The sequence below is a fragment of the Sarcophilus harrisii genome, chromosome 4 (genome assembly GCF_902635505.1).
Source record: "Sarcophilus harrisii chromosome 4, mSarHar1.11, whole genome shotgun sequence".
Taxonomy (NCBI): Eukaryota; Metazoa; Chordata; class Mammalia; order Dasyuromorphia; family Dasyuridae; genus Sarcophilus; species Sarcophilus harrisii.
In genome coordinates, this window is record NC_045429.1 from 356,015,202 (window position 1) to 356,028,774 (window position 13,573).

Here is a 13,573-nt window from a genome sequence, read left to right on the forward strand (position 1 = left end):
TGATCTGATGAGTAGAAGGAAAACCAGAAGATTTACAAATACTTACTGATTGATTCTGATTATAGCTATAAAGCTCATAGATTTGTTGACCTCTATAAATCAAGAGATATATATACTTTATGCTTCAAGGATATATGATTTCATCAATGAGGATACTCCCTTCACTGACACAGATTATATTCCTTTTATATAGTCTTTTATTTAATTAAACAAACATTTTATTAAGTTATTGTAATATGTTGAGTGATGTACAAAGAACTAGACAAAGAAAATAATCTTTGCCTTCAAGAAACATGCATTCTATGGGGGATAGAATAAGAAATATAATATGTATGCAAATAAGTACATACAGAATAATATGAAATCATTTCAAGATGAAGGGAGCACTAACTAGGAGGGGATCAGGAAAAGTCTCCTGTAGGATTTGGGGAATAAGCTATTATTCAAAGGAATCTAGGAGTTCTACTAGGTGGAAGTAAGAAAGAGAAACATTCCAGATTCCAGAGGAACACCTTGCAAAGGTATGAAAGTGGGAATTGAAATGTTATTTATATTAAGAAAAAGCTAACTGAACAGTCTGACTGGTTTAGAGACAATATGAAGTAATAGTAATATGAAAAAAAGGCTAAAAAAAATTATGTAAGGGCAAGAATGTGGAAAAATTTAAAGCCAAGATAAGAATCTTGCTTTTTATTTTAGAAGCAAAATGGAATCAAAAAAGATTTCGGAGGGTGGGAGATGATGGTAAGGTCAGTGTTTTAAGAATATCAGTTTGACAACTAAGTAGAAGATAGATTGGAAGGATCAGGTATGAAAGCTGGGAATACAAAAAAGAAATCACTGCAATGGTCCAGGCAAAACAAAAGAAAGAAAACTACAGACTAATTTCCATAATGAATATTAATGCAAAATTGTAAATAAATATTAGCAAAGAAAATACAATAACATATTACAATGATTATATACTATGACCATGCTAGACTTATCAAGAATTCAGTATCAGGAACAACTAAAATAATTATCTGTATTAATAATAGAACTGAAAATATTATTCAACAGATGCAGAAAAGCTTTTTGACAATATACAACTTCCATTCCTATTACAAACAGTAAAAAGGCATAGGAATACATGGATTTTTATTTTAATATAAATTATATCTATTTAACACCAAAACCCATGATCTAAAATGCAGATAAATTAGAGGTCTTTCCAAAAAGAACAGGGGTAAAAAAAAGGAGATAAACATTCATCACCATTACTATTTGATATAGTGCTAGAAAGAGCTAGCTATTTTAATAACACAAGAAAAAAGAAATTGAAGGAATAATAGGAAAAGAGGAAGCAAAATTATTACGTTTTGCAACAAAATGATAATTTATTTAGAGAACCTAGAGTTAACTAAAAACTAACTGAAGCAATTAACATTTCCAGGGAAATTACAAAATATAAAATAAACCTACATAAATAATCAGCATTGTTCTATCTGACCATAAAATCCAGCTGGAAGAGATAGAAATAGAAAGTCTATTTAAAATAACTACAGAAAGTAAAATACTTTGGAATATATCTGCCAAGATACACAAAAGAACCATTATGAATACAACTACAAAACTTCCTTTACTCAAATAAAAATGGCAAAAGACAAAGGGCAAAATAAATTGCTCATGGGTAGGTTGAATCAATATAAAAATTATAACAGTATCCAAATGAATTTGCTTATTCAGTGCCATACTAATCAAACAACAAAAGAGCTGTTTCATAGTTAGGGGGAAATAGTAATAAAATTCATCTGAAAGGATAAAAGATCAAGAATCGGAAGAGAAATAATTCAAAAGAGAGCGAGCAGGATAATAAGCTAGCAGTAAAGAAATTTCAAACTGTTTTGCAAAGCAATAATTATTAAAGCAATTTGGTATGCTACCTCATACCGATCAGTTGGGCAAAAATGATTTTTAAAAGGTTAATGATAAACACTGAAAGGGCTCTTTAATTTGCAATTTACAATTATAATTTAAAAAAAAAAACTATGTATACTCTTTGACCTACAATACCTACTATTATGCCTATGCTCCAAAGAGATCAAAGAAACAGGAAAAGGATCCATACAAAAATATTTGCAACAGCTCATTTTATGATGGTAAAATCTGGAAATTTGAGGGGCTACTCATTAAAAGGGGACTGGCTAAATAAATTATAGAATAATACTATACTGTAAGGCAAGATGAAGAGACCGGTTTTAAAGAAACTTAGGACGACATGAATGGATACAAAGTAAAGTAAGTACAACCAGGAGAACAATCTATACAGTAACAATACTATCATAAAAACAAATAAATCTGAAAGACTTGGGAACTCTTGACTAACACAATGACCAATCACAATTCCAGAAGACTTTAAGATGAAATATGGCCACTCACCTTGACTCCAAGTGCAAACAGGATTGTGGGGTTTTTTTGTTTTTGTTTCGACATAACTAAAATGGGAATTCGTTTTATTCAACAATACAACTCTATCATGAATTTTGTTTTTGTTTTTTCAAATGGAGCCAAAGGGTAAGAAGGAAGGAGAATTTGAATCTGAAAATGAAATAAAATTGAATTTTAAAATACTAATTTGGTATTAGTAAAATATATATATATATATATATATATATAATAAGAGAGCTTTATCAATGGCATAGATTATATATACAACTTCTCTCTCTCTCTAGCAAAAAAGTCTGATTTTATTTTTATATTGAGAAATGATAGCCAGTTCCACAAAATGCTGGCACATTGCCATTCTTGATAACAGATAAATTGTTATGCTTCTCTTTTAAAGATTTTTTTTTTAAAGATATATAAGCAACTCATTCAAACTTACTAGAGCAAAAGCCATTCTTCAATTGATAAATAGTCAGGTCATGAAAAGACAATTTTCAAAGGAACAAATCCATAGCATCAGTAGCCATATTTTTTAAAATGCTCTAAATTTTAATAGAAAAGTGCAAATTAAAATTCTTGAGGCACTATCTCATAACTGTCAGGCTAGCAAAAAGATTTTTTTAAAAAAGGGAAAATGATAAATGTTCAAGAGTTATAGAAAAACAGACACATTAATACATTGTTAGTGGATTTGTGAACTAGTCCAACTACTTTGACTGCAATGTACTTAGAAATTGTGTTGATTTTTTCTCTTGCTTTTTTAAATTTTTTTTTAATTTTTAAATTTAAAAATATTATTTGTTATAATGAATGGTTTTCTGAGATGAAAAGGAAAAGAAAAAAGGATATTGAAGAAAATAAGTTATGTGTTTTTAACAAACCAAAAAAACCACTTTAAAAATCTACTAGAAGCAGGTCTTTTCATGATGGTATAGAATTGAAAATTGAATGGATGCCCATCAATTAGGGAATGACTGAATAAATTATAGTATATGGGCGTAATGGAATATTTTTCTTCTATAAGAAATGATGAACAGGATGATTTCAGAAAAGACTGGAAAGACTTTCATTAATTGATACTAAATGAAGTGAGCAGAACCAAGAAACCATTGTACAAGATTATATGATGATCAACTATAACAGACTTGGCTCTTCTTAGCTATAAAATGATTTAAGATAATTCCAATAGACTTTAGTTGGAAAATGCCAACCCACCTCCAGAGAGAGAATTATGGAGACAATGAGGATTGAAGAATACTATTTTCATTTTGGTTTTTTTTTTTCATTCTTGTGGTTTTTCCCTTTCCTTCCCAACATGATTCATATGTAAATATGTTTAAAATGAATGTATATGTATACTATATCTGCCTTGGGGAAGGAGGAAGGGATGGAGGGAGAAAAAAAAATGAATTCAAAATCTTACAAAAATGAATGCACTTTATGATAACTGTTTTAAAACTGCCAAGAAAAGATGGATTTAATATAAAATGACTTGGCAAAAGTTAATCATATGGATTTCCTATATATAATATATAGTACAATATATATTAGAGTATTTAGTCCCTGCCTTCTATTCTTAACAATTAATAAAGGAGATCAAAAATAAGCTGTGATGTTGTGGGAAGAACATTTGACAACTATTTATAAAATACAAAGCAATATTCTATTGCTGAAGGAAATATAAAGATAATTAAGATGGTACCTCAGAGAGCTTACAATCTCAAAAGATATAATAAATATGCAATAATTATATATTAAAACTACAATGCAGAATTAAAACATGATAAAAGTATATATGAGAGATAAAGTGCTAAGTCAAGTCTAGAGAGAAAAAAAATCATTTCCAACCAAAGTGATCAGAGAAAGTTTCACTTTTCATCTTGGCCTTAAATGACGGGCAATATTTCAATGTGGGGGAAATGGAGGGGAGAGTAAGGAAACACAATATTCCAGTCTTAGGGAATGTGTGAACAAAAGACATAGCTTATTCTCTAAATTGATCTCCCTCAGCCTGGAGACACACATACACAAACTTTTACTTTTGACATGTTTCCTGAAGCTTCCAGAAACTAAATTTCTAATTTACCAAGAACCTTCCCTTGACTAAAATAATTGAAGCCATTACATCAGTACAAAATCACTATAATATTCTACTAAGGAAATACAGGTTTATTTTTTTTACCTATATGGGGTAAAATCCACTAAATGCTAAGTATGATCTGAGTTTCCATTAACCCTAAAACTTCTCTGAAATAACGCAACTCTAAGGCAAATGAGAAGTCCATGGTTTTTTTTTTTTTTTTTTTTCTCATAAAGTTTCTGATTTTCCCTTGGCAGATAGATTCCTAAATATTTTATACTATCAGTAGTTACTTTAAATGGGATTTCTCTTTGTAACTCTGACTGTTGGATTTTGTTAGTGATATATAAGAATGCTGATGACTTATGTGGGTTTATTTTATAACCAGCAACTTTGCTAAAATTGTGGATTATTTCTAATAACTTTTTAGTAGAATCTCTGGGGTTCTCTAAGTATAGCATCATATCATCAGCAAAGAGTGATAATTTGGTTTCCTCATTGCCTATTCTTATTCCTTTAATATCTTTCTCAGCTCTTATTGCCATAGCTAGCATTTCTAATACAATATTAAATAGTAATGGTGATAGTGGGCAACCTTGTTTTACTCCTGATCTTACTGGGAATGGTTGCAGTTTGTCCCCATTACATATTTTGCTTACTGCTGGTTTTAAATAGATGCTGCTGATTATTTTAAGGAAAAGTCCATTTATTCCTATACTCTCAAGTGTTTTTAATAGGAATGGATGTTGGATTTTATCAAATGCTTTTTCTTCATCTATTGAGATGATCAGAGAAGTCCATGTGTTAATACACAAGTATATGTTAAGGTTAGCTACATTTTTCTATAATCCACATTTGTCATGCCCCCCAAGACTTTGTTATTTCCTTCCCCAAGGGACAGATTCTTCTACAATTTTTAAGAGAGGAAAATCATAAATTAGTCTTCTTTTAGATCTTAAACCACAGACTGGAAAAGGCTTACTATATGCTTCTCCAAGTCCTTCATATCAGACCATTTACAGCAACAAAGCTTTGGAAGAGCAGTACTCTAAAAGCATGACTTTGCTCTAATATGCATTTCATTCACACATACTTTGGGGTTTCTGACAACCGTTATAACTCTCCTAAGATAAAACTCTCTCCCCAAGGGATATATTCACTAAACTGTGGAGTTTAGGAACAACCAGAAGACAGAATGCTGCCCTGAAAAACCAGGAAATGGAAGTCAACTACCTCAAAGTATCCTGAAAAAGTCTAGTTGCCAGGTGTCAGAAAATTTCTTCAACAATGTTATGATGGAACTCTGCCAGAACGAATATACGTAGCTCAGGATATTGAATTGAATGAAACCATGTTACACAAGAAAGCCAGCTATGTGAGTAGCCAATTCAATCAGAGTCCAGTTAATATCGTCATTCCACAATGAAGCCTAAAATAGTTTTATTTTGTTTAGTTTTACAAATAGCAATATATATTCTAATGGTTCAAACACACCAACCCAAAAATTTCTGTCTCAACCATAATATCTAATAAATAATGACAATTAAAGTACTTTACAGATCTCTCATGTGATCCAACAACCACCTTGACAAGTAGATGCTATTATACTCATTTTATAGATTCGGAAACTAAGGCAGACAGAGGTTAAAGTGACTTGTCTGGATTAGACAGCTTAGTAAATTTCTCAAACTAGAGTCATATCTTCCTGACTTCAGGTCCAAAGCTCTAACCACCTTAATGCCTCTTCTTATTCTCTCTTCAAGAGAGGGAAAAGGAGAGAAGGGAGAGAGAATAATTGGGTTATAGAAGCATGGCTGACTTCGAAAGCTTGCTCATCATGGCATGGAAATTGTTTTTATACTTCACACCATCCACATCCCTTGCAAAAAAAAGGGGGGGGGGGCGCTAAATGGCTAACATTATAAGGTCCTAGGCATAGATCATAGTACAATAGTCTCATACAGCATATATCCATGTTATTCTAATCCAAACCAGATGATTCAGCCTCTTTTCCTGCCACCTACTGTCTTCCTATTATCCCCCTCCAATGCCATCATCACTCTCAGCAACTAACTTTATACTTCCTAAGGAAGCAACCTCTCCATTTCACTTCCCTAAAGAAAAAGTACACACACACACACACACACACACACACACAAACAAAATCTTCCAATGATAGCAAACTTTGCTAAGGGCAAACAAATGGCTATAAAACAGATTTCACTTCAGACTACAAAGAGTAAAATTATCTCTACCTAGCTGCACCTTTTGGAGGGATCTGACTTCAATTATTGCTTCCATAGAATTCTACAAATAGCAATATTTGGAATCCAGATATTGGTTTGTAATTTGCAGGTAAAAAAGAGAAAAAAGAGGTAGGGCTGTAGCAAACAAATTGGTTCCATACCAGATTAATGACATGTCCACAAATTAGAAATGCATATGACACCAAAGGAAAGAAACTACCTTATCCCTCACTACAGGACAGAGGGGCCAATATGATCTCAAAGTGTTCATGTCCTGATCCAATTGCCAGATTTATTAGCCAGAAAGGGCAAAATAAGTAGGTCAGTGTTTTAGAAACAAGCAACCAACACCTCCCCCCAAAAGCAAAGAAACAAACAAAATTCTTGTCACCTATGGGAAACAATGGCAGGTCACTGCTTCTATCTCCAAAGTTGCCCCAAGGTTTCCCAGACCACCAGAGAAAGGAATTAAGGACTAGGTTGGGTACAAATTTACTTTGATCTACTTTTTATTCAATCAGGAATTTTCCCCTCCAAAACTTAGAACTGATAAAGGAGACTATAGTAGACACTGGTCAAGGACATTATTGTTTGAGGTCTCAATCAAGATTGTAAGCTTAACACGCCATATCTTGTAGAGTAGAAATAACCCATAATCTTTTTTCTTTTGCCTCTAGAAGCTACCCATTCTTTTTGGAAAGGTGGTTCTTTTGTGTGTTGCTGTCTTCTTCCTCTCCTGAGGTAAGATGTCCTCAATTCAGCCCACTACCCCCACCTCTCAGGGTAATCAGCTCCCTGAAGTCTGGTCCCAGTTCTCATTTGGGTTTGTGGGACCATACATGCTTCAGCTACCCCAAGGAACAAGCCAACAGACAGACATACTTAGGTAACTAACATCAGTTTGCCACCCAGTCTAAAATAGTGTATATAACTGATTTGTAATAGTAGTACTATAGCAAGGTAGCAAAACAACATCAAAAAGAAATTTTTGTATCCAGGTGCTTCAGCACCTGATGGAGCTCTAGAACAGAAGTCTCCTAGCAGGAAAAAAGAATAACCTTTTAATTGGGCCCCATTCTATAACCAGTTGTCCTAAATATAGTTGCTAACATTTTTTAAGTTTCTACAATAGATCACTTTTGCCTGTTGAATCAAATGTAAACTCAATCTAGCCTTCAAAACTCCTCCATCTCCAGAACCCCATTTGTCATTAATCTTCTACAGGGCCTTTCTGTCCTAGAAAACCAAATCTGTTCACTATCTTATAAACACAACTTCCCTATTTTCTCTTCTTTACACACATCATCTTCTCATTGTCCAGCATCCTATACTCTAAATATATGTTACCAATTCATGTCCCTTGCTTCTAAGATCTAGCTATAACAATTCCAAAAGACTCATGATGAAAAATGTTGAACACATTCAGAGAAAGAACTATGGAATCTGAATACAGATCAAAACATACTATTTCCACTTTTTTGTTTTTTTTCTTTCTCATGGCTTTCCCCTTAAGTTCTGATTCTTCTTTCACAACATAATTAATGTGGAAATGTTTAACATTATTATACACATATAATGTATATCAGATTGCTTGTTGTCTTGGGGAACAGGGAGGGAGAAAAAATTTGATCAAAATCTTACCAAAATGGATGTTGAAAACTATCTATGTAATTGAAAAAAAATATATTATTATATTAAAATCTAGTTTCAATGGTACTTAACTTAACTGCTTAACAGTTCATTTTCCTCTTTAAGGCCTCCCTATGTTGTTACCCTGTTTTTTCTTTCAATGTAGGCTAGAAGATATTTAACAACACTGATATACTTACTCTTTTTGTGCCTATCCACAGGTACAAAAAAGGGCAGGAAGATTGCTCAGTGGATAAAACTTTACTTGAATAAAAGTCAGAATTCCAAAAGGATCTTGACAGGCTATAGAAAGGTTCTTAACATTTTTTGTGCCACAAACAACTTTGAGACCCCAGTGAAGCTATGGACCCAGGCTCAGAATAATGTTTTTAAATGCATATGACAAATATGATTACAAAGGAAACCAATTATATTGCACTACTAATTTTTCTGTTTTTGCTTTTTATTGGGGTTGAGTAAATTTCCCAGGGTCACACAGCTACTGAGTATCTGAGACCCCTATTTAAACTCAGGTCCACCCCATTTCAGGGCTAATAATCTATCCACTGTGCCATCTAGTTGTTCCAGTAGATGCTTAAAAAAGAAAAAGTTAATATCCTACATTAAGAACACCTGTCTAGAGTACTGGACTGCTTCTATTAAGTTAACATTCAATATGGATAAATATAAAATTGTGTAAATAGGCCTATTTAGGCTTAACATCAGGAAAAACTTCCTGACAATTAAAGCTGTCAAAAAATGAAATGATTTGTCTCAAGAAATGGTGGGTTATAGTGGGAATTCCTTTGTGTATGGGTTAGAGAGTCTCTTCCAATTCTTAAATTCTGCGATTATTTGTAAATTTCAACTATAGTTTAAAAGGAATAAGAAAACAGTCCAGTAAAAGAATAGATTTATCATCTAAAATTCTTCCTGGTTAAAAATAGGAATAGGAAATGAGGAACAAATATCAAAATCAAGTTTTTAAAAGTGAACTTCTTTTGAATCCACTAGTCTACAACAAAGTCAGCATGGGGGAATGAATGTTAAACTAAAGAAATTGGAAGGATGAAATAAGCATTTCTTCTATTCCATTTACACTGAAAACACACCAACATAAATAGTAAAATTTGATTCAACATAGCTCATACAAAATGGCTGGCTCCCACTGAGAGCATTTCCATGCAATACTATAAAAGGATAATATCAACCCAAAAGGTAATTATGGCTTCTAACAGTGAAGGAGTACCACCACAACTCTATTCGAATACTAAGCTATGTAACCCTCAGCTACCTAACGTTGGTATATTTTTCTTCTGCTTGGTGATTTCCTACTAAAGTATGGAATTTAAGTGACTGGAAAATAACTTAATTAATTTGTAAGAAAACTTGGAAGAGTGGACTTTTGCTACATCGGAATGGGAAACAAGTTCAGGCAGTTTAGGAAGAACAGACCTGCAGCTCTGGCAGGTCTAATTCTATAATCCTTAAAGAAAGTATAACCTAAAATGCATTCTCCAACAAAAGAAAACAAGTGGAGGCATTTGGAGCAACTTCCTCTTCAACACAGAAGGAAGTAAAAATCAGATACATTCATCTCCAAAAAACCTAAACCCAAAACAACCAAGTTTCTCTATAGACAGTGAGCTCACTCTATACTGAAGCCCAAAATAAATCCAAGCCATTCCCATTGATAGTTATTTCCCCACTCCCAACCCCTTACAAATTAGTGCTATGGCTCTGAATGATCAGATCCAAATAAAAATGAGTACTCACATAAAGCCAACTGTAATGTTACGACCCCTCTATTCATTAACACGCTTTAATTCTCATTTCCACCCGACAAACTCCACATATATCCATCTAGGAAATAAAGAGAAGTGAAGAAAAAAGGCATCATGGTAAATTGGGTAGAATTATAATTTCCAAATGAAATAGGATGCTGATGCAAAATAACTCTTAACCATGGTGCAACAGAAAATGCTTTTAGTGTTTTAAGGACAAGCATGACCAGCCCAACAAGAATCCCAAAATATAGCAGATCTAATGCCTAGAAGCTCAGAACCTCTGATTTTTTTCCCCTGCCATGTGTTATTTGAATTTCCTTTTGTACAAATCTAACTCTGTAGAGCAGATGGCATAGAGAAAAAATGCAATTCTATATATCCATACCCAACAGAACAAAAAGGGGGGGGGGAGGGGTTTAAGAAGGAACAACTATAGATACTATTTGCTCTATTATCTGTTATTTTGCCTCTCCTTAAAAGTTTTTTCCTTCATGCTTTGACAATACTGAATTATTAGAAACAGTTTGCTATTAAAATAATAAAAAGCCTCCTTAATGAATTACAGCTGTTAAATCCGGGAGGCATTCTCCTTAGGGCACTGCCTTCTTTTCAGAGCACATATAACCTCAGAACACAACAGGAAGAAGAGACTCAAAAGCCATGCTGCCTGTACCTCCCCCTCTCCTAAACGCTCCCCCCCCCACCCCCATAACTTCTACTGAGAACATAACCAGTCAGAGAAGCCATCTTCAACACTACTTGTAATTGAATTTTTTTTTTAAAGAAGGGACAGAAAGAAGGGGGTGCAAAAAGTGTTTTTCATGCTCCAAGTCAACTCCCTCCCCCCTCGACCAAGAACCCAAGCAAGCAGAGATGACGCAGACTTCCTTATATAATAGCCTGTGATTTCCTAGACTGCAGGCCTTTCCCTTTGTGCTCTGTATACACTTACACACGCGCATACACATCGCTTTTTTTTTTTTGCAGCCCCTGGCACCATGCCAGCACTCACCCTCGTCAGCTGGTTGACTCCATTCACGGAGAGGGGTTGGAGCTGACATAGAAAGAAAAGGGGGGGGAAGATGAGGGGGAGCTAAAACCCATCATTGCTACAGACAAAAGAAATATATTAAAAAAAAAAAAAAAAAAACCCTCAATTCCAGTCTTCTCTTGAAGCTTCAGCTTAAGGAAGTCTGGGAACTAGAGACCCCCACCAGAACACTGAATGGGGAGGCCGGGAGGGGCAAGGAGCTGAACCAAAGAGAAGAGCTTTGTAGAGGAAACAAATCAGTCCGCCAGAAAATTTTCAAAAGCAATAGTGTTAATTCCTTGATCTCCATTCAGAGACCTCAACATTACTCGATACTAATGGCAAGAAAAGGGCTGTGGGTTAACTAGAGATTTCATTTTCTGCTTTTTATTTTTAAAAAGAAAAGAAAAGAACAAATGGACAGTCGAAAGTACTTACAGGTACATATTTTCCTGCCGACTCCTCTAGTTGTCAGAAAAAATTGAGAAACAAGAAAAGGGAATACCAACCAAAAAAAAGAGTAGGGAGAGGAAAGAGATGAGTTTGGTTTATTGGAGGGGGGGTCCTTCCCCCCTCCTTTTCTTTTGTACAAGGAACCCTTTCTGTAGCACTGGTGTAGCCCCATGCATGCCAGCCCCCTTGAGAGACCTGAACGAACCCGGTCTCCAAGCGGGCACTGCCCTGCCAATCACATGCTGTACTGTTATATTAAACAAAAGGAACAGGGGGATGCTTACTTTTACCCATGATGCCTAGCAAGGGCAGGGGGTGGGGGGGGAGAGAAAAACCAGTTGCAGCCGGTTTATAACCTCAGGACAAGGAATTATCTCTTAATTTTTAAAGTCGTTTGTGGTATAAAAGTCAGTTAGCCACCACCACCCCCACCCCCCTTTCTCAGTCTATTCTGGCATCTTGCCAAACTTTGCCTTCATTCATGAGCAGTGGTTTCCTTCTAAAGATGATGTTTAACTATTTAGTTTCCACAACCAAAGGTCAAAGGTATAGCAATACCAATGACTCCAAAATCATGAGACTGATGAAGCCTTTACCAGTTAGCCTCCTTCTAACTTTATTTTTGGTTGCCAAGAATTGAGGGGAAAGCTCACTGATAGGTAGGATAAATGATGTTCAGAAGGTGAATTCCCTCTGGACACTAAGCACTACAGGGCAACTAGTTCCTGAAACTTGATGCTACGCTGGGTTGTTGTACCCCAACTTTGTATAAATGTATTGATTTGAAATTTTACATTAGTATTTTTTCTCAGCAAGGTGATCACAACAAATCCCCTCTTCTCAACAAAAACCTCAATTCAGCCCCATCTTCTTTCCTCCTATCATCTTTTTGCAAACCAGCAAGAATACTTTTCACTACACATGCCCAACTCAAATGGACTCAGCTTTTGGAAGTAGGGCCAGAGCTGTGAAGGGATTCAGTCTTGAAATTATTTTCTGCCTAATTTTTCTACCTTACACTTTAGGACAAAAGTTCCAAACCTTCGGTGAGGAAGAAATAATACTTTTCACCTCTAGATATTTTGTGTTTACTATTTTAAAAAAAACAAAAAAGAAAAGTGGGTGGGTAGAGCTATAGTTCCTACAGCAAATTCAGGGGTTTGGAAGATAATTCTAATAATCCCCTCAAAACTGGGAATTCTATCTGGCAAGCCACAGAAAAGAGACTGGTATAAAGTGTCATATATAGTAGGCAAAAAGTGTTTGTAAATCAACCAGGTAAAGCACTGATGAAACTTAATGGGGGATAAATCTAAATCTTTCCTCCCATTAAAAAAAAAAAAAAAAAGTACCAATATAAGAAATATCTGAAAGTTTCAGTAATAAAGGTCAACACTGTATGTTATGGCAAAGAGAAAAGCTGGTGCGATCCTGAGTTACAATAATAAAAGTATGGTCTCCAGAACAAGTAGGCTACATTCCCATTGAACTCCATTACTGTTAGACAGTATCTATAATACTGGGTAATATACACAATTACATTAACCTAAGAACCACATATTAACAAGATGATCAAGCTGGAACTTTAGTCTCAAGAAATGCCTCTGGAGTTGGGAGATAAACTTTATTATCTTCAAAATATATTAAGGATTATATTATGTACAAAATAAATTCTATTTGGCTAAAGGAGGCAGAACTAGGACCAATGTATACAAGTTACATGGAGACAGATTTCAGTTCAATTACACAAGCCCATCAAGCATGGGCTAAATGACAGTCTCTTGCAGAAGGGATTCATGATTCAGATAGAGGTTAGATTTGATGAAACCTAAACCTTTCAATGCTAACACTAAGGTACCTAACTAGCAGATTTGAATTTCCTGGTTGGAAAGCCCTGCAAAGATCTCAGTCAACTTGAAGTGCC

At 34.6% G+C, this 13,573-nt stretch overlaps 1 protein-coding gene across 3 annotated transcripts in view; it reads right to left on the minus strand.

Annotated features, from left to right (window-relative positions):
- Positions 1–13,573, minus strand: part of GATAD2B (GATA zinc finger domain containing 2B) — a 96,357-nt gene that overhangs the window by 57,911 nt on the left and 24,873 nt on the right. Inside the window, exon 2 of one of the 3 annotated variants that reach the window (XM_031966606.1) lies at positions 10,156–10,242. The exons of 1 other annotated variant lie outside the window; for it this stretch is intronic. In XM_031966606.1, coding sequence (XP_031822466.1) covers positions 10,156–10,157 — 2 coding nt within the window. In that variant the 5' untranslated portion in view covers positions 10,158–10,242. Of the gene's footprint in view, positions 1–2,418; positions 2,542–10,155; positions 10,243–13,573 lie in introns of those variants that run through there. One more of the 3 variants, XM_003768017.4, reaches the window with a different exon arrangement.